This window comes from Apis laboriosa, unplaced genomic scaffold (genome assembly GCF_014066325.1).
Source record: "Apis laboriosa isolate Shangri-la unplaced genomic scaffold, ASM1406632v1 scaffold26_cov146, whole genome shotgun sequence".
NCBI lineage: Eukaryota > Metazoa > Arthropoda > Insecta > Hymenoptera > Apidae > Apis > Apis laboriosa.
Window position 1 is genome coordinate 4166376 of NW_025222592.1, and position 27011 is coordinate 4193386.

Genomic DNA, 27011 nt, shown 5'->3' on the forward strand with positions numbered 1-27011 from the left:
TTTCGAGAAAATTTCAGCCACGAAATAACTCGTTTCACTTCGTCTGTTATCACTCATGAATGTCTTCATATAACTTATAAAGACACTTAATTTTATCAATATGAAATTTATAAATTTATATACCTTAAAAGTTATGGAAATAAATTATTGCCAAGTAGATTTGACGAAATATATAATTTACACATTTACTATTATTCGTTTTTATCCAATTATCCGTTTCGAATAATTGAATATTTCTTTAAGGAGCTCGTCTTTTCTTACAATTTTTTTTTATTGCATCGATAAATAATAGTATTATTATACAATTATTATTATTATTATTTTTTTAATAAAAATAGCCTTTTTATAGGTTCTACGAAAACTTTCGTGAGTGACTTTATACGTCACAACGACGATCTCCTTTGGGAAATAGAACTAAGACTCTCTGTCTCTCCACGAGATGTCGCGTCCGAGTTACGTACGCGTAGCTACATATAAGGTGTCCATTACTTTACTTTAAAAGCATACCAGCGATGCTCCACGTACACGTCGCGTACACGTCTCTAGTGCGAGATCTCACAGATAATGCGCCTAAAGCTGTATTCTCACTGAACTCTCTCGCTTCTTCTCTTGAAAAGGCTCAAGTATGTACAAGTGCGGAATACATAAAAGTTTTTTTTAATATTCGATTCCTAAAACGAATAATTATTTCTATACAAATCTAACCTTACTCAAAGATCAAAAAATATAAATTACACGTCTCGAAGAAAAGAAAAGAAACTTTAACCAAGGGTAAGAAGAACGAAACGAAACAAAAATCGTTTTATCGGTGAGGACACAGCTTAAAGTCCTCGTGCGTAGACAAGCAACACAGCATCGTTGCGATCTTGCAGAGATGTCGATCGCATGATCGACATTCTATCTATGCTTCCTAACCATGTGCGATTCACCCAAATCTCGCCATTTATTAAAAATACAAAAAATGTCGAATTAACTGCAGGATCACAAGGACATCGTGTTGTTCTGAGCTTAATCACTTACGTAATCACTCGCGAAAAAAAAAAAGAACGAAATCGATACTTCCTTACTCGATACTCTTCTCGATCTCCCGCTTAACACACAGGCCCACTCGTGAATAAAAATCAATTGTTATTCGAGCTATCTACTCCATACATAGTAACATACATAACTGGAAGCCCTAGACTACTAGGTTTTACATGGACGATGTTTCTTTTTTTTTATTTTCTCCATCTTCTTTTTCTTCTTCTTTCCTTCCTTCCTTTTTTTCCTTTCTTCCTTTCCCTCTTTCTTTCTTGTTTTTAATTGAGTCAGGCAGTGAGTATAGTGGTATATTGGCGTACGAGCTACCTGTTGGCAGGTGTAGTTTTGGATGTGGCTGTATGCGTCACGGTTATTGTCATTGAAGGGTAAAGAAGAAACAAGATGGCAGATAGAGTGAACATCATCGTCATGGCAGTCCAGGTTAAGCATGGGCTCGCGGAACCGCCGCTGTCTGCGAACGAAAAAGAAAATGATGTTGGATTAATATTTGGATTTTAAATATTTGTTTTATTTTTAGTTGAGAATTTTAAATATATATATATATTTAAATTAGTAATTTGTCCTTCTCTTCCTCTTCTTTCTAATATTTTATTTTTATTTTTTTAATTTTTTAAAGAATATGATTGTGAATGTGAAAAGAGGAAATTTATTATGTGTTGTTAAATTAAGTGTTTGAATTGTTTTATTTTAACTGAGGATTGGATTCAAGGTAAAAGAGAATAGAAATTTCTTTCTTCCAACTTTCTTCTTCTACTTTCCTTAACGTTGCTTTTATTTATTTAAACTTTATCCTAGCATTGATATTCCCATTCAGGATGTAGTTGTAAAAAAGTAATTTTCTCTCCTCTTTCTTTTCCTCTCATTTTCTATTTAATAGAGTTACTTGCTTCAAATCTTATCCCGCCAGTTTTTATTTAGCTTTCTTCTATTTGAACAGAATTTAATCATAAAAATGGAAATGATCATAAAGGAAAATTAGTAATTTTTTTAAATATCGTGCAAGATATTTCCTTTTTCTCCTAACTCTTCCAAAAAATCTTCTGGTTCCGATCTCGTAATAATTAGAAAATGTGAAAAAAAAAAAAAAAAGACAAACTCCAAAATCCATTTTTTCCTTCTCTTTACTTCTTTCGTCCAATGAAAAAAATTTTCTCTTCATTTTAAACTCTACGTTTACTTCATCGAGAATTTTCTTAATAATAAAAAAAAATATCGTTCAAAATATATTATTCATCCATAAATTTCGCATCCATCGATAATTATATACCTTTACCTTTTCAATTTCTATTATAACTTGACCACGCTTAAAACAGTTTCCACGATTGACACATCGTAAACCCTCTCCTTCTGCCTGTGATCGAACACGAGATTTCCGATAATCTGGATACAGTTGGGGCGCAAGATTGCAGTCTAGATTTCCCGGGAGGGGTAAGGAAATGTCTGAAATGTCTCGGCATTTAATACTATCCCCCTCCGTCGTCAGAGTGAATGCAAATTCAAGATGCCATTCGAGATACATTTATTTCTTCTTCATCCGGTAAACTTGTTTCTTGGCACGAACGATCGAGTCGGTTGAAGTTTCATCAATCGATGGATGGAATTTCCTGCCCTTTTATTTCTCTCTTCCTTCCCTCTCCCCTCCGACAGAAACGTCAAATTTCACGATATTCGCGATTATCGAACGAGTTAAAGCGACGAGTTGAGGAAGCAATTGGTATTGCTCGATCGAATTTCATTGAATGGAAATTGTTGAAATTGCGGGATAAAGCTCGTTTCATGGACAACAGCTCGTCAATGAACGGGATTCGTCCGATTCGTGAGGAATTTTTGTTTCACTTTCGAATTATTATTGAATGAATATTTTATAATTATTTTATGTAAATATGTATATATAAATACATAAGAAGAAGAAGAAGAGATTCGTCTTCCCGCGACTCGATTAAATTTTCATCTCGATAGGGGGATGAAACAGAGTCGAAGCGTTCTTTATCGTATCCCTTCTCGTTTCTTCTGTCGATATTTCAAAATCACCGTCTCATAATATTTTCCTTCCCAAGAAATATATTATTCAACTTTGCTTTTGCGCGAAAAACTTAAAGAAAACTTAATTCAAAATGTAAAAATATTGATTATAATTTGAAACATTTCCAAATTCCTCCTAAACAAAATCGATATATATATATATATATTTAAATATCGAAAGAGATATTAATTTCAAGACACCTGGGGGACGTCACCTAGCTAACCCCATATCGAAAATCCATTGGCCGCAACTTGCGGAAACTGTGCGCGAGTATTAATCAACCCTCCCTCCGCTCCATCGTCCGGCATGTTACCCTGTGACCCTGTGATCCGTAAACCAGATCCTCTCCACTCCAATTAAAAAGCTCAACACATACACACACACACACACACACACACACACATATATACATAGGTACACATGCACGAGCCTCGCGTTGTCCCCTTTCTTAATTACAACCGAATAAAAAAGAATCCAAAAGGAGAGAAACAAGTGGGCAGCGGAGAAAGAGGAAAAACAAAGAGTTAAGAGTAAGTAGCTACGAGGCGCGTAGATAGTCCAGCTCGTTATTTCCGGGCGAAAAATGTAGAGTCTGACGCTTCCGGCGTGGTTCCGTTGCCAAGTCCCCTGGACCCAAGTTTCTGTTGTAAACTTGGTGCCTCCACTTTTAACCCTTAATCCTAAATTATTTGCCAAAGGGCCGGTACCCGCTTCCGTTCCAAGGAGAGAATCGCTTCCCCCTCCTTCACCCCCTCTTTGTTTCTTTTCCTTTTCTTTTTTTTTTTTTTTTTCGTCCCGCGATAAATCGAGAACAATTCGTTCGAACGGGTTACCTAAAAAGAGGATACCAATTAGAGGTTACGGGGTCAATTGGAACTCGCTTATATCGAGCTTGTTTGAAAAAAGGAAAAAACGTTCGAATTTTTCCGCTCAAAGCGCTCGGCCAATAAGTGAGAGACGTTTCTTGGAGGATTTTTTTTTTATATTCCCTCCTCTCCTCGTTATGGATTTAATCTTTCGTCGGATGAATAGTGTAATTTTTTGAAGTTTGTCCACCTACCCTGTTATCGTTCCCCTCGTCAAAGCTACTCCTTCGCTTTGGAAAAGTTTTAAGAATACGAATTATACGGTTATTAGATGGTTAAACTGTGCTCGTGGGAAGGGATTTTTCTTTTTTTGTTATTTCTTCAATTAACGAGGAATCTTGGAAGTTTGGAGAGAGAAAAGAATGTTTTTGAATCTTTCTTTGCTGGAGATTAAAATAAATTAATTAAAGTACAAATGCACGATGTAAGAAGGATTAAATGTAGAGAAAGAATTGATATAGATTATTTTTCTCAATAAATTACAAATATCTTTGGTTCCTTTAATTCAATGTGTGATAAGAAGAGAAAGGGTTGATCAGAGACGTTATACATCGAATTGTAATTTTTTTGTTTTTTATATTGTAGAATGTAATTAATTAAATTTTCACGCGTGCAAAAAAATTAAGAAAAATCACGACTGAGAAAAGGAATAAATGGGCAAGTAAAGTGCGCAATATTAACGAACGATGGTATAACACGATGGAAAAACAATGCTATCGTGCATTTGTATATCAACAATAAGAAATTATCAGAAATTATTCTGTTTGGATCATTACGATAAAATCTATCTCCAGACATAAATAAACAAATCTGTAACGAGAACAGACAAACTGATAACGTGGAATAAACAGATAAAACGAAACAAAATGTGAATAAGAGAGATTCGAGTAAGCAACAAGAACGAGAACGTAATAAACGATTCAAAATTATTCAAAATTATTCTTCTCTTTATACGAATATATTTCGAGAACTGAAACTCGTGATTGAGATACATAAAAATTCGCTTTAAAGAGCAAGATTACACTCTTTTAACGATCTTTCACTCGTTCACATCGGAAGTCACTTTGTCTAATTTTGATCGAGTTTTCAACGAGTGTTAAATATATTTATTTCTCATTTACAACGATAATCGTAAAATGCAAACGACACGTATATAGAAATCCACAATTACAAAATAAATATAAAAATTTTCTCAAATCCAAATGAAATATCAATTGCAAAATAACACGCGAAAAATTTCTTGTCGCGAGAAATAATTCACGGTTTCGATAAATTGCATTATTTATCGGCCATTATTCAAGATTGTCTTCTATCCGACACGGGGAGGCCAGGTAATTTGCTTTTTCCACGAGCTGCTGGCTCGCTCCCCTATCTCGTCGTGGATCTTCTGTTACGTTTCTTCCTATTCCTTGAAAATTTAATCGCCGCGACCGCGTCGTCTCTAATGCGATTCTCAAACCACACCCCTCCTCCAACCCCTTTTCGGTAACGAAATCTCTGCGAGACAAACTGCGGCTTAAAAAACGGGTCCGGCAACGAACGTGGTTCCGTGCCAAGATCGCCTTTCGTGCCCTGTACTTCAGAATCAATTTCTGGGAATTTAACGCGAATCCTGGAAATATTCAAAAAAACATGGAAATTGAAATTGGCTTTCAGGGTGATTAATTATTATTTCTCTGAACGGAACGTGAAACGTTTAATCCTTTGGAATTGTCAACTCTTTGTTTTATGAACGTACAGCTAAGATAATTTTAGATGTTACATTATTTATTATATATTATATTATTATTGTTAAATGTTGGCTATATATTTTTTAAATCGAAACAAAAATTCTTAAAGAATTAAAATTTCAGCAATTTTATCACGTGCATTTACTTGTTCTTATATACACTTACTTATTCGAAATTTCTTCTACACTTTTAAAAAAAAAAATCATTACAATGTTTTCATAAGCTTATTGTCCATTACACTCGTAATGGACATTCTAAGAAACCTCTCCTCTTCTTCATCAAAGAGGAAACATGATTATTTTTTCCATCCAAAAGAATTCCATTTCCCCCCCAAAATCTCGCGTATCAGGTAACAATTTAAACTGCGAACCATTCCCTCCCTCTCCCCCCTTACTCTCTGTTAATAATTATTCCGCTGGTCGAATATCGTTTACATGCAAACGGGCATTTACTATCAAGCGTTATTACCGTCGAAATTACGCAGTGGCCGTGCACCGTGAAATATTATGCACGTACGATCGCATCATTTGCTAGAAAATGACTTCTATCCCCCCATTTTCCATCATTCACGTTCCATCGTGAAAAAAAGGGGTGGGACGAATTAGTGTGCAATTTGTTCGTTGTAATTGTGTATGGGAAATAATCTTCTTCTTTGAGTATCGTTTAATATTTCTCTCTGGATCAATTTGCTTCTTCTTCTTCTTCTTCTTCTTATTCTGCAAAGCGGCAGTTTTTACTTTGGACTACTCTCGCTCGCAACTTTCCCCTTGGGGGAAACGTTCGGAGAAGATTTATGGAAGTTCATGAAGAAGTTTTTGAATTAATTGCGAGTTATATATTTTTGCAAGTTTCATCCGTTTATGGTTATTAAAGGCTGAACAATTGTAAACACGGTTAATGTGATGGAAGTAAGTCGGGTTGTCGAAAGATTCGAAGGGAAAGAAAGGAGTGATTAAATCTGAATTCGATCACTTTCTTCGAAAAAAGAACAGAAAACAAATTTCTCTTCGAATCTTATTCTCAAAACTTTCGAATTAAATGAATTTCCCTGTGTGTAAAACATAACGTTGAAATAATCCCCTTTCCTAACTCTCTTTATCTCCGATTCCTTACTTAAAATAAAATTCCCCTTTCTTTACGAGCAAATATTTGAGAAAGGAGAATACAAATTTAAATCGATCGAGAAATTACCATCCTTCTTCCATTTTATACACCCTTTCCAATTCTTTTTCACGGCAATACCGTGAAAGCTTTATTAGCCCTTTCTATCCACACCGGAAACGGGCCCACGATAAAGGGCGGCTGCGAGCGAAATATCCGGCCGTTTCATAAAGTACTAGAATCGCACGGTTTGTCCAGGTAGGCGGGTCAACTGTTTCCGTAATGAACGAGAGAAAAAACGAAACAGGAGGAGGAGGAGGAGGAGGAGGAGGTTCGATCGATATTCGATTAATTGGATTTGGCTAGCCTCGCTCGCGACTCCTCTTTTCCTTCTTCCTCCTCATTCTTCCCTCCTTTTTCTCCCCTCCTCCTCCCCGTTTTAGCAGTTTTTTCAGGCTGTTGCCTGTCGACGCTCGCACTATCCAACGCTTCACCCTCATCTTTTGATCCTCGCGGCGAGTAATATGCCGAACTATGGCGGATGATTGACGGGGAATGGATGGTTCCAAAGCATTCTGGGAACTTGTTTCTCGCGAATTCTCGATCGATAAAATTGAATTGGATTTGGAGATTTTTCGAGGAGGGAGAGAGGAGGTTTTTTTCTCCCTCTTTTTTTTAAGAGAGTTTTCTGGATCACGGGGTTGCAAAGTGACTGAAGTGAAATCTTCGAACGAGCGTTTTGAAGGATGAGCAAGAATATATGATTGAACACGATTATGAACACGGATTTTTACGAATTTTTACGAGAGAAATCGTTGAAAAGATTGTTCTTTGCTTGGGAAAAATTTTTGAAGTAAATAATGGAAAGTGTAGTTTGAAGCGAAGTTTATATATTTTAGCAATGTAAAGGGATATGAATCTTTATAATTTTTTTGTATATCACAATCTTTCAATTGATGATAATTAATTTTGAAAAGAATTTCATTTACAACGGTATTATTTTGAAAGAAAAGATGAATTTCTTTTAGTTTAGGATATATTACATAAATTTATAAATCAACTTTACTATCTTTAAAAGATTAGAAAAAAATGTTACAAGAAGAGCTATAAAAAATAATGAAATCCAGAAAGAAAGCTAATTTATTCAAATATTTGCCAATATAAAAAAAAAAATTCTCTATCACTACATAGAACCGAATCGATATCAATAATCCCCAAATAAACAATGTAACAAACAATGTCGAATAAAAGAAAGGGAGGATAGAATTTCTAGGTTCAGGAATTTAATATACAATATACAATTGTCAAGGCTCGTAACAGATGGATAGATTTTTGATAAAATCGTGGCGAATCATTATCAGTTCCCTTTGAACTGAAAGTTAATTAAAAAAGAATCGTATCCCTTTTATTCGAGTTAATTGGAAATCGATTAAAGGATCAACCGANTTCTTTTAGCTTAGGATATATTACATAAATTTATAAATCAACTTTACTATCTTTAAAAGATTAGAAAAAAATGTTACAAGAAGAGCTATAAAAAAATAATGAAATCCAGAAAGAAAGGTAATTTATTCAAATATTTGCCAATATAAAAAAAAAAAATTCTCTATCACTACATAGAACCGAATCGATATCAATAATCCCTAAATAAACAATGTAACAAACAATGTCGAATAAAAGAAAGGGAGGATAGAATTTCTAGGTTCAGGAATTTAATATACAATATACAATTGTCAAGGCTCGTAACAGATGGATAGATTTTTGATAAAATCGTGGCGAATCATTATCAGTTCCCTTTGAACTGAGAGTTAATTAAAAAAGAATCGTATCCCTTTTATTCGAGTTAATTGGAAATCGATTAAAGGATCAACCGATGCTGACGTATGGCCGAATTTTATTTCGACCTCGAGGATCAATTAAAAAGCTTTTCTTTCCCCTCCAATCTAGAGAACTAATTAAAAGATTTTTCTGACGTATCTCGAATATACAACGTATACAATAAAAACGACGTTTCGAATATTATGTTTGGAACGAAAAAAAATTTTTCTCCCAAGTAGCGATAGTCGAAGAGAATTAATTAAAGACTTTGCTAGATATCTTTCTCTTTCGACTAATAGAAAGTTAATGAAGAGCTTCTAATATTTTCATTTTTCTTTTTTTTTTTTTTATTTTTTATTCTGGGGTAATTTCAAGTTAATTGAGGAGCTTTTAATATTCATCTTCACAAATTTTTGCTTCTTAAAACGCTACATTTCCAATTTGATTTTTCATTAAATTCGTATTTTAATTTTCTGTTTCCTTCCTTTTCTCACGAACTTTTTCCTCCGAGAGTCGTCGTATAACTTCGTGATAGAATATACGTGATATCATACTCGATTTACAACGACTACGTGAATTAAAATTAATCACCCAGACGCGTTGGCAAACGTTCTTTTTATGGGTGACCGAAACCTCGTAAACGAGGCTCTTGTATAATGAACAACAGCCATTTTACTCCTTGCGAGAGGCAACCATTATTCGATGTTGATCCTGATGAGAGTTTATATCCGAGATGGTAAGAAAGGTTAAAAGTAGTGTACATATACTTGGCTTCATAATTGAAAAATTTTTTAAGAATAAAAAAAAAAGAAGGATACTTACTTTTTTTAATAGAAGAATGAAGAATTTTTCATATTTGAAAGAAAACTGAGTATAAAATTTATATGAAAAATTATAATTCATATTTCTTTCTTCAGGAATTTGTTCGAGAAATAATGAGAATCGTACTTTTTTGTAATTGTAACAAATTTTACAGATTCCATGATTATATCGTTTTTGAAATAATATTTTTGTTAATCTTGATCATCGTTCCGATGATTTCGGCTATTGTCGTTCATTTTCGGAGGCTGTCGTGACTTACCGCCCGATGATTGCCGAGAATCGACGATTATTTACGATTCGCTGTCACGCGACAGAGAAAATATTGCGCATTCTGGATACAACTCTCTACGTCTCAAATTTAACAAATTGATTGAAAGTGCTCTATTTGATTGAAAGTGCTCGATAAAATGTACTAATTAAAACTTAAAATTGTGAATTCTGGAAATTATTTGGATAAGAAGTTAGTTTTAAAGAAAAATCGTTGGATAAATGTAAGTAAGTAATTTTTTTTCTTTCTCTTTTATATTCTTTCGTCTTCTCTTTCTGGGTTCGCGGAATGAAGAAAGAAAGAAGCTATTTAAAAATAGCAGTTTGTTTGGATCTTAATAAGCTTGCTTCTATTTTCTCGAAACGTTCCTGTAACGAGCCGGATTGGATTATCTTAATTTCCGGGAATGAACGTTTTCTGCCGTGTTCTGCGCTCTTCTAATAACACCATTTCGCTTTTTACACGCATCTGTTTAAATATTCGGCGGCTAACGATGCGGTGGCCATTTAATTCCTACGTTCAAGAATATTCTTTGCACGTAGTATTTTAATAAACTGAGTGAACGAAGGTAAAACTTAAGACGAAAAGAGGATGGAAAAGATTTTCATTTTCAAACTTTTCTTACTTGTGTTAGGAAGCAAAAAAAAAAAAAAAAAAAAAAAAAAATTAAAAGTAATTGAATTTCTGCGTCTCTTAAAAGATACACCATTTTGAAGATTAGTTTAAATTCTTATTATTCCTTGTTATAATATTTGACCTCATTTTTTAATTCCTTATTTTCCTCCTTATATTTTCTTCCTCACTTTTATCTTGAAATCGTTATATAGAATGGATTCTAAACAATTTTTTAAAACTATACTACACTCTTCTCTATTGAAAAAATACTGTAAATGTTAAAAATCCTCGATAATAAAGATAACGCTTCTTTAAATTATCACTTTACAATTCTAAGTTGATAAACAAGCTACTAGTCTCGATGTATACGAGTAATAACAATCAAAGTGACGAGAGATGATCCAACTTTCGCGCGAAAAATCTCCCCTTCACGAAAGAGACAAATTGTTGCGCGGAAAAGAACGGGGGGAAAAATCTGTTGCGGAAGGATCGAATCCACGAATCGTTCCACCCGTGGAATGCCCGTCGATTCGATTCTAATCGTGTTCCACGCCTTCGAACGAGTGCCGAGCCGAAAGATCGAGCTTTACGAGCCCACGGTTTTACGAGCTCGCTCGGTTTTCCAAGCGTATTCGCATCACGATCCGGTTGCACGTCATCGAATGATCGCGGTCGAGCGTTAACGAGGTCGATTTTACGACCACGAAAGGAGAAACTGTTTCTTTCCCCGGGAAAAATTTCACAGCGGCAGACGGTTGAATAAACGGGATGAAATCTGGACGCGGGAAATTTAGAAATAGATTTTTCACGAGTACGAAGATGTGGATAACGTTCTTGTTTCGTGGAGCTAGCAAATTTTTATCGATGGCGAGGTACTTCAGACTCGTTTTAATGGTAATTTTCTTAAAGAAAAGAGAAGTGGATAGATTCGAGTTTTTTCCAAGATTGAATCGTTTCACAGTTGTTATTATTTGTCTGATATTTCAAAATTATTGATTGTTGTAAAATTCTTCAAAGTTTTGTTTAGTTTTGTTTAACACGTACCAAGATAATTTTTTTCAGGGGGAAAATTGATATAATTTTCCTGTTATTATCGCGAAGAAATGGAATATGAAAATGAGATCGCATGTTTCATCTTTAAACCTTACAATTAGAATTATAGTCGTTTCAGTTTATTAAATTTTTTATTAACTATTATAATATTGCGTTCATTGTTGAAAGAGAAGATTATTATTCGATTGATCAACATTTCAAATATATTTTACAATATACGTATATCGAGTAAATTCTGAAAATCTTCCTGAAATTTATATGGATAATAATCTTCAGTGTGATTAAATTCAACTTGATGGATGCATGTTTAAAATCCTTATTATTTACGCATTTATCGATATCTCGTTTCAAAAATTTATTACATATAGCAAAAGTATAAAGAAAATCGATAAGAATAAATGTAATAAAAGTGAATATTACATGGGCAATATTCAGAAAGGAAGTTATTACTTCACAATGATGCAACATAGATAATCCTTTATTAATCCATTTCTTCATTTATTCATTGATCGTATACAATATTCAAGGGAAAAAATCGTAAGGATAATCCATCTTTCGTAATGGATTATTTGTTATTTCAGTTCTTTTCAATCTAATTATTCATCCATTATTTTCTTAAAGTCAATTAAAAAAATCAATTACTTGATCGATCGTTCGTATATATTATTTCTCAATTTTTATTTCAATTAATTATCTAATTATTTCTATAAAATTTTCCATTGTGTGAGTTAAAATTAATTATTAATAATTAATTAATTATCCACGTTCTTCCATTTCCTTTTTTCTATAATAATTGTCTATCGTTGCTGCAACATCAAAGTTTTCACCCCCTCCACTTTGTATTACATTATTCCAAATTTAATTAATAATTAACCAATTCCATTTCTCTTTTAGACATTTACTATATAAAATCATCCCTCGTTCATCTACAATAACAGCTCATTCTTCGCAACCATCCTCATTCATTTAAATTCAACCGATCCACCCTTATTTTTCCACCCAATTTCTCATAAATCATCAACATCAAATACCTTACTCGAATCCTAGACTCATCCTCCCATCCCTCCCTAAATTTTTCCATTTCTTATATCCTCCACCACTCTAAATCAAATTTATCAATTACTCTCCCATTTCTCTCCACTTTCAATAACTGTCTCCTCATCGACCCTCCCCCCACTTCCCCTTCCCCGCTCATTCTCGTCATCCATTGCTTTAAATTCACCTTCCAAACTTTAATACTACTATAAATCACTACCTAAATACGATTTTCCCTAATCAACACGTCCAAACTTCTCCGCTGAAAGAAGAAATTTCTTCGGATAACAAACGAAATAAATAAACGAAATAAACGATTTTCTTTTCGTCTCCGAATGTTAAATATTTCCCTCGAATTAATCCTGTCCGCGCGGAAGGGAGAGAAACTCGGGGGATGAAAAATGATGGTAACGAGGAGGAATAGCGGAGAGAAAAAGGGAAGAGAGGGAGGGTGAGAAGGTGGTGAGAAGGTCGAACGACGCGGTATTACGGCCCCCATCGGCGGTCGTGGATCATAAAGCAACGGTGGAAAATGGAATAAAGAGCGACACAAGCGAATATAAATATCCGGATGGCGGAATAATTATTAGGGGATAACCGGTGACCGGCCGCCATTCCTTCCGGAGACTAATACTTCCGGGAAGAGGCTTGCCTTTTTAATTATAAGCGTCGCGATATTTCACCGCACCCCGTGAATTATTTCGATTTCGAAGGGGGAGGAGGGGGGTGGATTATTCGATTTTTCGCGTCAGATTTATAATAGACTTTTTTGGAAGTCGTTTTATTTTAGTTAAATCTTTCGAATATATATATATATATTTTTTTTTAAATGTTCAATTTTTATAAATAATAAACTGAATTAAAATCAAACTCCTATTTACACCTTTCACAATTATCGTTCAACGAAGGAAACCCGTAATCACGCCAAGTAACCGCATCTCTTTGTCGCTCATTATCGCACCCTCCACCTCGTTGAATTTCCGCGAGGCTTTGATCGATTCGACGCGTCGTCGACAGGTGTGTATCATTTACACGGGACATCGCGCAGCAGCTCGAAATCAGGCACGTTAATATTCGAAAACGCAATAGAAGAAGAAGAGGAAGAAGGAAGATTAGGGCGAACGAGAAGAAGGAAATAAAGAGGAGTAGAAAAGGTATATAAAGGAAAATCAGGATGAAGGAAGGATAAAATAAAGCGAAATGAAAATAAAACGAAAAAAATACTGCGCAAAGGAAAGAATAAATTGAGGGAAGAAGAAAAGAAGAAGAATGGAATAAATGAGGGAAGAGAGTGCCTCGCGTCTAACTGAGAGGGAAAGTCGTGGAGAAACGAAGTGGGGACGGGGTGAAATGAAGCGAAGAGATGGATAAACACGGAGTGGACTACCTCCAGGTTGTCAAAACGTATTCGCCGGACGGATGGAGCGCATTATATAACGCGATGGCCGATGGATCGCGATGGCCGTTGGAGTCGTGGCAGAGGACACGCCAGAGTTTCCGGTGATTGCAGCCACTGGCTCGAAAACCGGGTGAAACGGGGAGGAACGTGACAGGGATTCGGTGGGCGGGGAGAGAACAGGGGGTTGACCGACGTCCATCAACGGTTCTCCATCCACAGCGCGCCTACCATCCTGTTGTCCACCCTTGTTCCCTGTTCATAACAATTTCGATAGCCGAGTAATAATTGCTTTTTTCGGCGTGAAACAAGTTTTTCCAAAAAATATATTATCCCGGGATGACGATTGCCTCGTTTCCAACGATTGGAGAATCGCATCCTTTCCATGTTTTTTTCTCTCGATTGCGATCCAGAGATCCGCCCTCTTACCGCCTCTTTGTATCCCTTTTTTTCTTCTTTGCCCCAATTTTTTCGATTTCGTTTAATTGTGAAATTATTTTTTTTTTCTCTCACCACTTTATCTCCCCTTTCTATCCGACTCTTTTCCATTTCCCCTCCACCACAATTTCCTTTCTTTCGTTCTTCTTCGATCGAAGCTTTCTGCCACCCCTGCAAAGTCTGGTCAAAGGATTCTACCCCCCCCCCCATCTACTCTTTTGAGCCACGTTTATTTACCTTCCATCCCTTCGTTTCCCACACACGTTCGAAAAAAGAGGAAGAAATAGTCCAGAACAAATCTTCAACCCCTTGTATCTATCGCGAAAAAACTCTCACCTATCAACGTGAGTCGTAAAAATCCAGCCTCGAGCGTCACGTTTCTCGATTCAGAAAGGAAAGAGAATCGATCCTGACTCTTCTCCTCGAACCCTCCTCATAGAAAACCCTCTCTTCTCGCAGTTTCGACACTTTTCGAAAATTCATCTCACCGCCGGATTCCCCCCATCCCCATCGCAATCAAATCGGCCGGCCAATTTTGGCCCGAAATTGTTTCGTTTTGATTGACAGGCGGACAGGTAGATGACCCCGCGCCGCTTCCATCAAAGCGTAGACAGCGTTTCTCGCGCGGATTATTTCGATCGCCAAGTGTCAAAGCGGATAATAGACTGAGAAATTCTTGCTTGTAGAAACGCGCTTGTGACGCCTTGGAACGAGGCGAAGACGTTGGAGATATTGTGGAGAAAGGGGGTGGAAAAGAAAAATTTTGCTGACTCTTTGGTTCGACGAAGGTGTTTTTTCTGCTTGTGGTAACTGTGATTCGTTACTTCTTAATATAATGTTAAATATGAGTCGAGTTTCTTTCCACGATTGAGGGGATGCAGAAGGATGCTAGGATTTGGAAAGGATAAAAATGAATATCTCAGAGTCATCAGTGGATTAATTAAAAGGATTGAGATTATGAAGACGCTCGAATCGAAAGGGGTAACGATCTTTCAGAGATAGAGGAACTTTAGGTTAACGCGATTTCTATACAGAGATAGTTCGTATCGATCCTGTTAGATATCAAGCGCCATAACAAGCGTATCATATCCGTGTCAACGTTCACGAATAACGCGAACTTCGTGAAATCGATACTCAGTCACCAGATATTGTGCCACCAACATATTTTGCCCCCCTCCCCATAATCAACGGAATATCGCTAAAATTTCTCTTCGTTCCTCCTCGAGCATCATTGTCAAAAATCTATCTATCTTTCACGATCGAAGCAAACGCATTGGATTATATTGATACAATATATTCATATTTCTCATTCTCAAATAGAGACAAACTATATATCATATAAGCAATAAGGAATAATTTTTCTTTAACAAGTTTGCATAATTGTAAATTTCTTAACTTTCAAAATTTCCTTTTAAAACACGTCCCACTGCGAAAAGTAAAAAGAAAATAAATTCAAAAAAATCAAAAAAAAAAAAAAAAAAATTCTCACCCCTCTTATTAATCCACAAAACTCTTCCAAGAGAATAAGGGAATAAATTTCCATATTTGCATTTCTCTCTCTTCCTCCTCTCTCGAGGGGGGTGAAAAAGGGTTTCGAATACCTCGCCTCGAGGGGTTGCTCGTAATTCCAGCCCGAAAGAGAAACAATCTCACTTTGGACTTGTAGCCGAGTTACTAATCGAACCAGATACTTCCTCCTCTCCTTTTTTTTCTCACCCCCTCCCCATCTCCTCCGCAGCCACCACTCTCCTTACTATTCCGGGATACCCTCGAAAGTGCAGTCAGAAACTCGACTCGCATTGATAATGCCCCGGCTATATCCCGGCCAATGGCCGAGGGGGAGGGGTTTCTCTGGAGGGAATCTCCATCCAAGGATATGGAGGAGAAAAGAGATCGACCCTTCCCTCGTATGGAAAACGGAAGAAACGGCCGGTCCCCGTTAAGGGGATGAATATTAACCGAGGCCTGTCGCGAACGATCCTGCCTTTGACTTGGAACTTTCGTTTCCAAGAATGGAATATATATATATTCGAATATATATAGATTTGAATTACTTTGTTTTGCTGGAATTTTTAGAGCGGGATTGGAAAAGGAAGCGATCTAAAATTTCAGTGGATGAGAAAATTGTGAAAATTTCGAACAACAACCGTTCCGTAAATTTCCTTCAATTTCCCTTCTAATTCACGAAGAAACCTGTGAATATCGAACTCGTGACTCCCTCATAACGACACCAATTTCACTCTCACCCTTTCGATTAATCTTTTTTTTTTTTTTTTTTCAAGACGAACGATGGAGAGATCCTGGCTTTGTGAATCATTGTTACCGTCCGATCCCATCGAGGAATCTCGGTGAATGGGGGCTGGCTATTCATCGAGGATCACAACGCGATATCAATGGAAGTTGAGGATTTCGAGGAGGGGAGGGGAGAGTAATTCGCTAATGGCATCGAAGGGGAGATGCGCGAACGCAGTCTGGCATTCTTCCGCGTGACGATGCCTTGCGCGGGAAAAGCAACCCTTCATCCCTCGATTCGACTTTATCCAGATATATCAGAGAGGTGTATATATATATATATATACATGTTTCGAGGGAGAATAGTTCGAGATTGTAATTGAAGTTCGTGGTGTCTTCTTGATCTTGGGAAGAGTGTCTCCAGAAATGGCAGACGCGACGCTGTCTGAGTAATACGTGGAATCAAAATTACGAAAATTATATATTTGTCTTATTCTTTTGGTACAATGTTTTTTTTCTTGTACCTGTTTCATTAAAATTTATCTTATTAATATTTCTTCACTCTATTCGAGTTCACTTCGACGATGATTCCTCATAAAACTAGAACAAAAGAATCCATGAATATGAAATTAAATCTCGAATCATAATTAAACATTTGAATGAGTTTCATAAAAATATCGTATAAAGAAAAAAAAAATACACGAGAAAATTCAACAATTAGCTAAATTTTAATCAAGATTTCAGCTACGATTTCGAATCGACGAATTAACTATAAAATATCCTCGAAACAAGCAACCCCGAAAAATAAACAAAAATCCAATCGCAAAATCCTTAGCGAAGCTAAAATCTGAGCTAAAGGATAGAAAAACGTCCAACTCGCTCGAGGCACAAAGGGAAACGAGATTTCCAAAGCTCGATTCCTCGCGCCCTCCATCCACATCAAACGACCTAACGACAGCCACCCCTTCCCAAAGATGCCCCCTTCCTTCTCTCTCCAAACCTTGGAGGAGAAAAAGAAGAAGAGAGGGAGAGGAGGAGCGACGTTTCCTCGGGTGCTCGAAGAGTCCATCCGTGTCTTGGACGGCGCGAAGGGTGGGGAGGGGGTTGCTGGTTCGATTTCCGGCAGACGCGCGAGGGGAGCGTGCGGCGGTCCTTTAACGTGCCGCGTTTACGCTCCCTTTTACCGCGGGGTAATGGTATTGGCAATCTTCTGGCCAGCCGTAGAGGGTTGCGTCGCGACTTTTATCGCGCCACTCCTTGCAATCGCGAGGAGACGCGCGTAAATCAACCGAGACGTGCCCCCTCCCTTTGCAAAGAGCCAGCAACACACTCGTCGCAAAGGGGATGTGGAGCGGATAATACTTTCGAGGGGAGAATTTTTGTTGAGATCGATCAACTAAAAACCATTGGGTTTAATTATTTAATCGAGTTTGATTGATAAAGTTTCATTTGATGAATAAGGAGATGGTCAAGTTGTGTCTATGAATATTTTTATTTATTCAAAGGGGATGTTAATTTAAAGATTGGTCGTATTTTGATATAATATATGGTCAAGTTGATGACCATTATTAGAATGTGTCTATGAATAGTGTTATTTTTATTTATTCGAAGGGGATATTGATATAATATATGGTCAAATTGATGACCATTATTAGAATGTGTCTATAAATATTTTTATTTATTCAAAGGGATATTAATTTAAGGATTGTTCGTATTTTGATATAATATATGGTCAAGTTGATGACCATTATTAGAATGTGTCTATGAATAGTGTTACTTTTATTTATTTAAAGGAGATATTGATGGTCATCAATTTGACCATATATTATATATTATATAGAATGTGTCTATGAATATTTTTATTTATTCAAAGGGGATATTAATTTAAGGATTGTTCGATGTTGACATGATATATGCTTGATGTATATATATATTTGAAAAATTGTAATTTCTTGAATGAGGACGCTTTCGAAAAGAAAAAAGAAAAAAGAAGCCCAATTACGACGTATAGAAATCTCATTTTTCACGAGAGCGTCGCAAAAAGGGGATTCAATTTCTCGAGTAAACGCTAAGGAAAGTTTATTTCAAGGGATGGAAAAGACCGAACGAGAGTCCAGTTGCAAGCAGTTTCAATCCTTAAAGCGTTCAGAATGAACCGTTAATCAAAGAGAGGAAACGAGAGGAACTTGTTAACAGTATACAAGATTGATACCGGTTACTCCGGATTTTATATTAATTATAACGTCGACAGTAAAGTGAAATAAAAAAATTAAAAAAAAAGAAATCGCGAAAGCAGATTCCAGAGAAAATAAATTTGTTTAAACAAGTAAATGGAAATTAATGTTCCATCATTTTTTTAATTACAAGAAGTGTATTAATTATTTTCAGAGAAACATGATTTACGACGATTGCCTTTCAAATTCTGCTTTATATAAATATTCTGTTTCTCAATATAATTATTATTATTATCTCAAACCTTCGATCCATTTTTCTTAATTTCTTCAATTACTTTTCAATTTTCCATTATTTCCACCACCCTCGAACAATTTCGAGCCTCAGGATATTAGAATCGAGATTTCTGGATGAATTCGAAATTTCGACGAGCTAGAGTGAGGATATCTCTAGGATATATTCGGGGATTGGACCGATTGGACGAAGACGTTGCAGAGAAATATGATCCATCGGGCGTCGCGTCAGGCCGGACGTCGCAGATTTCCGTCAGATATTTCTCTCGAGAGCGAACTGTCCGTGACTGCAAAGCGTTATTATACGTACAGGGGATAAACGACGTGATTCATGCTTATTCACGAACGTGACGACGGGTTGGATAACCCGTCTTGGATACGTAATAGAGCAACCATTATTTATTCTCCATCTTCGAATCTCCCTTTGCCGTTGAAATAATTTTTGAAATTATCTCGATCGATCGAAAATCTGTCTGACAAAGTGTGGAAAATTTCTCAATTCTTTTGGAAAATTTGGCAAATAGAGGATATTTATAAAAGTCAGAATTTGAAATAAGATATTATTTCCTTTCAATGGGAAATTCAATGGCAATTAATGGTCTGGTCTCTCTTTGATTTTCAAATTTTTTCAAAAATATAACGCGTTGTTGGATAACTCTTACAATTCTCTGAATGGAAATTAATATTGCTGCAAGGATTTCGCATATGTATATTTTTAATTTCAATTAATTTAAATATATGGAAAATTTTTTCGTCAAAGAAGTTCTGCGCGATATATACATAGAAGAGTAACGAAGAATAATCTACTTTTTTTTTTTTTCCCTCGTATAAAATTATAATCATCAAAGCTTAAAATAATTAGACACGGAATTAGACCACGGTACAATCCACCGTTTTAATTATAATAATTTCACCAAAAAAAAAAAATAAATAAATAAAATAAATGTAGTTTAAAAACGATGATTTGATAAAGCGTGTATCAAGATGAACAAAAAATTGAAATTACATTATAGAAAATTTTAATTCCTCGTTTAAACCATATTTTAATCGCAAAAGCGCAATTCAATTTTTTTTCAAATTTATAAATTTCATCTTTCTTCTCGAAACATCCACGTATAATACGATACACTTTGATACACGTTGTAATTACATTATATACATGAAATTTTATCGACCAAGCCTCGCATTTTCCAGCTTTTTCCCTACCCCTCCGCCCCCCTTCCCTTTTTTTTTACTCGCTCGATGTCGATCACCACCACGGGCCGCAGATTTCTTTTTTCAATTTTAATCCCTCGGCCGATAGCCGCCGAGTCGGTGGAAAAAGAACGAGCAGCCGCACGCCGCCCTTCTGACGAGATATCACCACCCTCCCCCCTCCCCGTGCCGGCAAACCACTGTGAAATTGTCTTCATTAGGCGGTGAAATTCCGCGCGCGTGGAGTTGGATTTTTTTTTGTTTTTTTTTTTTTTTTTGGAAAGGGAGGATGGAGAGGTATGCGGGCCGAGATTGGGGGATTGGAATTTTGAGCGATGGAAATATCGAGAAGGGGTTGTAAATACATTTTCTGTAATTTTTAATGAAAGGTGAGATTAAAGTAATATGGAAATATCGTAACAATAACTTGTATCTTGAAAAATTTGAATCCAAATCCCGTTGTGTTTGAATTTTTTAAACAAAAAAAAAAAAAAAAAGGAGAGGGTGAAAACGTATATGGTAAGATCCAAGGAATCAAAGAAAATTAAAAAAAGAATTCTACGAGAAACGATTTTTATTATTTTGAAACGAGAGAGAACGAAAAAAAACATCACTTGTATAAAAATGCGTGTTATATAATTTTTAAAAAAAGTTTGGGAAAATGAACGAAAGAAAAAAATGCTAGAGAAATTTTACGCGTGTGTGTGTACGGGTTAAATTTTTAATAGGGGAGAAAGGAAAAAAAAAATGAAAAAGAAAGGGGAACGAAGAATGCGGGAGAAGATTAATGAAGAATTTTTAGCGTGGAAAAGTTGAGAAAAGAAGGACGGCAACCGTCTGTAGTATGAAATTTCACACGTGTCGGGTTGAATTTTTAACGACGCGGGGAGGGAGGGTGAGATTATCGGAGAATTTTGATGTTACAAAGGATGAGAGATCGCGAAAAGTAAATTCTGCTACGGCCAGCGTGAAATTTCACACACGTCTGTGGAATTTTTATGACAAGGGGGAGGGAAAAAAGAAAGAGGGAGAAGGTTCCAAGATTATTGGAGATACGTTGTTAGAAACGTTGGAAAAATTCTGCGAAAGTAGTATTACCTGTATTAAATTCTACACACGTCGAGTTGTCACGGGGAAATAGTTACGACATTTCTACACTTTAGAGTTTGTACGCTGAGAATTTTCGAAATTTTCTCTGCGTGGAGAAACTAATAATTGCCATATTAAAAATTATAGAAATTATATTTCGAAACAACCCCTTTTCCCACAAAATTTATTCCAATTATACACGAATCCAATAAGTCCTTTAACAATCGTGTGCATGCACACATAATATCGAGATTGAAATCACGATGAAAGCAGAGTCAAAGATCGACGAGATTCAACCTGCGATCTCATTTCCACTAGCAGGTTAACTGCTTTGCTTTTTCAGCAAAGGAACGATCGAACCTCCATCTTGGCTGATACCAGAATGTCATCACAATTCGGATGAAAGATAGCTTGACTGAACATATTTGTGCATGGATCATTATAATGTGGCTTATTCCACGTTCTCTTGTGTAGAAACTGATTCTGATTCTTCGAACTCGATGTCCCATTTGATGAAAAGATTTTTTATAGTATCTTAAAAGAGAATTCATTTTGAACACAAATATTATTGATTTTAATGAAAAGAAATGTTTATTTTAATGTTATGCAAATTATAAAAGATAGTGATGGCGAAACAAGTAGTGCAAGCTAATCATTCGTCGTACGAGTAGAAGAATAGTTATGACGATTCATTCGAGCAAGTTGCGAATCGATTACGAGATAAAATAAGATGATCAAACAAATAGAACAAGAAGGGTACAAAATAACGCGAGTCGGACAAGTGAAATAAGACAATAATAATCAGACGAGTGACGTAGGTCGATCATTTCACCGATGCAAGTAGAATGTACGTATAATTACGGATACTTAGAGTTAATAGGGATAAGAAAGAAATAACTCTCACGATTATATATATATAGTTAAAATGAACGTATAGATTTATTTTATACAGAAGAGGCGAAACAAATAATAACGAAGTGATGAGAATTTATTTCAAATTCGACTGGAACACGTGTCTACACCTATCTGGCCGTGTTAACAATGATAAAACGAGATCGGGGCAGAGCAAAACGTTATCAATCACACTCCATTACGGACTGGCTACATCCGAGCACTTTTATCGCAATCCCGTCCTCGAAACGGAGTTTCTCTCTTCTCGAAACGAGCCGAGAGAAGATTCGATAAATCCTTCGTAATTTTCTTATTTCAACTCGATAAAGCTACGAAAGTGTCGATTTGAATTTTCCCTCCATTCTCGATTATCATTCGTCGAGATCATTGATTCGAGAAAATTATCTGATTTCAAAAAAAAAAAAATAAATAAATAATCGCTCAATCGTATCGTCGTTTGATAACAATTTTACAAAATTTTCAAATTATCGATCGATCGGATTTATTAAATTAAATATTATATAATAATTTTGATAAAAATATCGAATTTATAAATTCGGTAAAAAATTTTGTTTTGATCGTTATTAATCTTTCGTTTTTTGATGAAAAATATTAATCCACGATTATTCATCGTTCCAACAATTTGACGTAAATATCGAAGCTTTTGCGGATCGTAGTATAATCGCATATTAATTTTTTTTTTTTTGTAATGAAACATTAAACATTTTAATCGTCACATCGATCGAATAAAAATTGAATCGCATTTAATAATCGCTTAATCGCATTAAATATCAACGATAAAATATTTTTCAACGTTCTTGCCAATTGTTTTTTATCCAAGAGCAAGAAAACTGAGTAGGCTCGTTTCTCATAGCCAATTTCTCGTAAACACTCGTTCATTAACGAGATAAATATTCGAAAGGATCGGCATTATCCCGTCCACGGATTAACGAATCCGCTTAAACAATTAGCGATTATTCTACGTTACGTTTACAAAATTAATTTGTATCACTTTTATCAAAAACCTGGCGAATTTCAAAATTCCCTAATAAATCCATCGAAGAAGAATCCTTTTAATACCCAGTTAACGACAAGATAATTGTCCAAATTGAACGTATTCCAACGTTTAAATTAAAAAGTTCCCTGATTTTCCAAAGATCAAAGAATAAGACCAATCATAAGATCTTTTGTCGAATTGGAGATTCTTAAGAAATCTTTAATCTAAATTTAATCTTAATCTTATTTAATAATCTTAATAATCTAAATTTCCAGGATGCGTTCGTTTACAACCCCTGAAATCCTGGGACCAGTGAGTCGGAAGGAAGGAAGATAAAATCCCTATTAGATCGAAACGATGCGATTAACAACGTCGATCTGGTCGACGTTTCAAAAATTTCATCCTCGAGATGCTCGAAAAATGAATATAAAAATGTTTCGAGAATGTGTGACGCAAGAAATTGACAGAAGAATAAACCAATAATTCACCGATCATCGGCAAGTGAATTTTTCCAACAAACGAGTTAAACAATTATTTTTTCTCTTCATAATTTCGCAAGAAGCATGAAACTGACTACCTAATTATTCTATTCGAGAAGAAATGTAGTTTAAAAGAAGAAAAAAATCTGGAGCAAGGAAACGTCATACTCTCACCTCCTCGATTTCGTCCTTTTTGCATGCCAGAATCACGCCATAGAAAATCAAAGTTCGATTGCCTCGCGCGAGTCGACTTCACCTTCTCTCGTCACACAGGCCGAGTTCAGAATTATCGTGCGCGCTACATCGACGACGACGACGATTCCAGTTGTGCCAGTTAGGACAATTTAGATCCAGCCGAGCGATAAATGGCGGCCGATTGAATAACGCGTTGATTAAACGCGATCTCATTTCTGATAATACCGCCTTTCACCGCCCCCTAAACTTCTTCCAACCTCGAATTTTCCCCCAGCGGATAAACGAAGGAGGAATTCGAAGGAAGATCTTTGTCCTTTGGATTAATCGGGATTTCTTTGGCCAATTTGGTCGAAGGATCTTATCGCTCAATTTGAGAAATCGATCGATATTTTTAACACGCGCGATGAAGAAATCCCTCCCCTTCGAGAAAATAATTGAAATTTATGAATTTTTATCAACCGATAGAAATTATCAAAAATCTTTAAAAAAAATTCGCGCTTTTTTCGCGCACAAGGATATTAAATTCTCGTTAGATCGAGATTTTAATATCAAACTAAAAGTATCGAGTTTCCATTGTGTATAATTAAATGATCCAAAGAAATATTTTCTTCCATCGAATAGATCGAACAGGTATAAAAAATATAAAAAATAAAAAAACGTATAAAAAATAAAAAAAATAAAAAAAAGGTTTGGATATCGTTTCACTCACGGTGTCCACGCGGTGGAGATTCGCCGGTGATGGAGGCTATGCGTGGCGCGTCCTCGCTGATCTCGATCTCAGCGGACTCCCTGTACACGTCCGCGATGAAGGCCGTGCACTGCAACATCAACCTCCCGTTTCGAAACATGTCGTTCGTCACCTTGAAGTCTATCGTCGACTTGGACACCTGAGAATCGTCGTCCTGAGGTATGGCGAAGTACCTTGTCCTGTATACCAAGCTGTCGTTCGCGATCTGCAAAAATTCAAAAGAAATCGTTAGATTGGTGCAACAGGTTTTTCACCGATCCATCCTTCGAGTTCGATTGAAATTCACATAAATTAAATTCGAGCTTGTTCGAATTGAATCGGAGCAGAAGGAGAAATTATTCTCCTGGAAACATTTTTCAAACGCGGAAGATTTAATTAGAAAATTACTTTCGTTTACGAGGGGGCGAGGGATGTTTAACAATGCAAGAAAATAAGCGGTGCACGCGTCAAATAAATATTTAGCGGGTTGAAAATGAAACAGATTAATTCTGAAGCTCCCGTGTATACATCAAGCAAGGTGTACACGGTGTGTACAAGGCATGAAGCACGAATTATTATGCCACGGTTCACGCCACCACCACCACCACCACTGTTGGAGAAGGGCGTCGCCGTCGTTGGAGAGGGATGATTCCGTGCTTGGAAAGTATATTCTATATTTTTGCGCGAAATTGCCGAGTTGGGAAAGGCGCGTGGACAGTTTTAATGCCGTGCAACCAGGCTTTGACTTCTCAAAGTGGAAATTTCTCGGGCGAAGTTCGAGGGAAAATTTTCTCCACACGAAATTGGAAATAATGTTGATTGAAATAATATTCACTCTTAAATAATATTATGTCGTTATTATGTATACATTGTTGGTAGAATAATTACTTTAATAGAATAAGACAATTAATAATTGGACGAGTTGAATTGGACAGGCTCTTAAAATCGTAGAATAGTAGAATAAAATAGGTCAAACAGATTAGTCAGACAAGTAGTACAAGTCAATTATTTATCACGAAAGAGGAACAAAATGAAAAAATAAAACAGTTATGCAATCGAGCAAGCAAACTAAAATTAATTAATTATACTTTTGTATTGTTGAAGAAAATATATGATGCTCTTCACACTAAAGAAAATTAAAGTACCAATCAATCTGAATATGAATAGATATCAAACAAACTAGTGAAATAACACAGAATTAGAAAATTACTATGAGTCAATTATTTGTCACGAAAATGGACAAAATAATGAAAGAATAAAACAGTCGTGCAATCGAGCAAGCAAACTAAAATTAATTAATTATACTTTTGTATTGTTGAAGAAAATATATGATGCTCTTCACACTAAAGAAAATTAAAGTACCAATCAATCTGAATATGAATAGATATCAAACAAACTACTGAAATAACACAAAATTAGAAAATTACTACGAGTAATCAATTATTTGTCACGAAAATGGAACAAACAATGGAACAACGAAACAAAATACGTTCCAATAATTTGAATACCGGTTCAAGTTCTTTTTTAAATCGACTTGAACCAATCTTTCATCACAGGAAATATAACCCTTCCAAAAGACCAAACCAACTCTTCCATCACTTCAACACTTCAATCTCGAAACATCCCACCATCTCACGGTATACAGATACTATTACCAGTTATATTATTACATTATTATCCCTGTCCTTTTAACTGTCTCCCTCGACAAATATCAGCATCGATCGTTCCCTCCCCCCACCTCGCTCCAATGCATCCCATCTTGCTTGCCATCGAACATTCTTCTCGTCCAAGAGACGCAGAGACGAATCTCCTTCGCCCTTTCCCAAAGATGATATTAGATCGGGATCTCGTCGCTCTTGAAGGGCGAATGAACGAAGAAAAGAGAGTCCTCTCCTCCACTCCTCCTATCCTTTTCTCTTCCTCTTCTGTGTTCATCTACATCTTCCACCCCTTTCCCCTACTTTCCCTTTCTTGGATAAGGAAGGAGATGGCACAAGGGTCGCTCGAGGTTATTACTTCGGGGAACAAACGAGGGGGGTTGTGTGCATTAAGACGACTACACGGGGACTACACGGGGCCGCTGTTCATAAAACATAATGCATAAAGCTTGTGCTTTGTCGCGTGCACACCTCCCCCCCTCGCCCCTGCGTGGATTTGTCGCCGGGCGATCCCAGCCACCGCCGACTTCCACCCCCTCCCTCTTCTAAAGATATATCGATGTCGTGGAGCGAACAGGCTACGTAGTCGCTGATTTTTATTAAGATCGAGCGGGAGTCGGTTGACAGTCGATGGTTAATGGCGATGGAGGACGACGGTTGGAGAAGATGGAGGATTCTAAGGTAAGACGATGGATGTGGATCTTCTTCCGTGCAACGTTTCACGAGGTTGAAGTGGCGGGGATAAGAAGGATAAAGATCGAGATGTGGGTGTTGCTGCGAGTTTTTTAATCGTTAAACTCGATTATTAAATCTGATTAAATATTAGAAAATGTTGGGAGATAATAATTTTGGAACATTGCTCTTCGAAATGCATTTTT

At 36.2% G+C, this 27011-nt stretch overlaps 1 protein-coding gene and 1 long non-coding RNA gene across 2 annotated transcripts in view; one reads left to right on the plus strand and one right to left on the minus strand.

Annotated features, from left to right (window-relative positions):
• Positions 1 to 220: 220 nt before the first annotated feature.
• LOC122713805 overlaps positions 221 to 27011 on the minus strand; it is a 136925-nt gene continuing 110134 nt past the window's right edge. Inside the window, exons 5-6 of the mRNA XM_043934584.1 lie at positions 24458 to 24701; positions 221 to 1492 (exon numbers count right to left, since the gene is read on the minus strand). Of these exons, the coding sequence (XP_043790519.1) occupies positions 1344 to 1492; positions 24458 to 24701 (393 nt within the window). The 3' untranslated portion in view covers positions 221 to 1343. The remainder of the gene's footprint in view (positions 1493 to 24457; positions 24702 to 27011) is intronic.
• Positions 9739 to 24422, plus strand: LOC122713806. Its single transcript, XR_006346525.1, has 3 exons — positions 9739 to 9892; positions 16489 to 16763; positions 23350 to 24422. It is a non-coding gene; the product is annotated as an uncharacterized LOC122713806 (long non-coding RNA).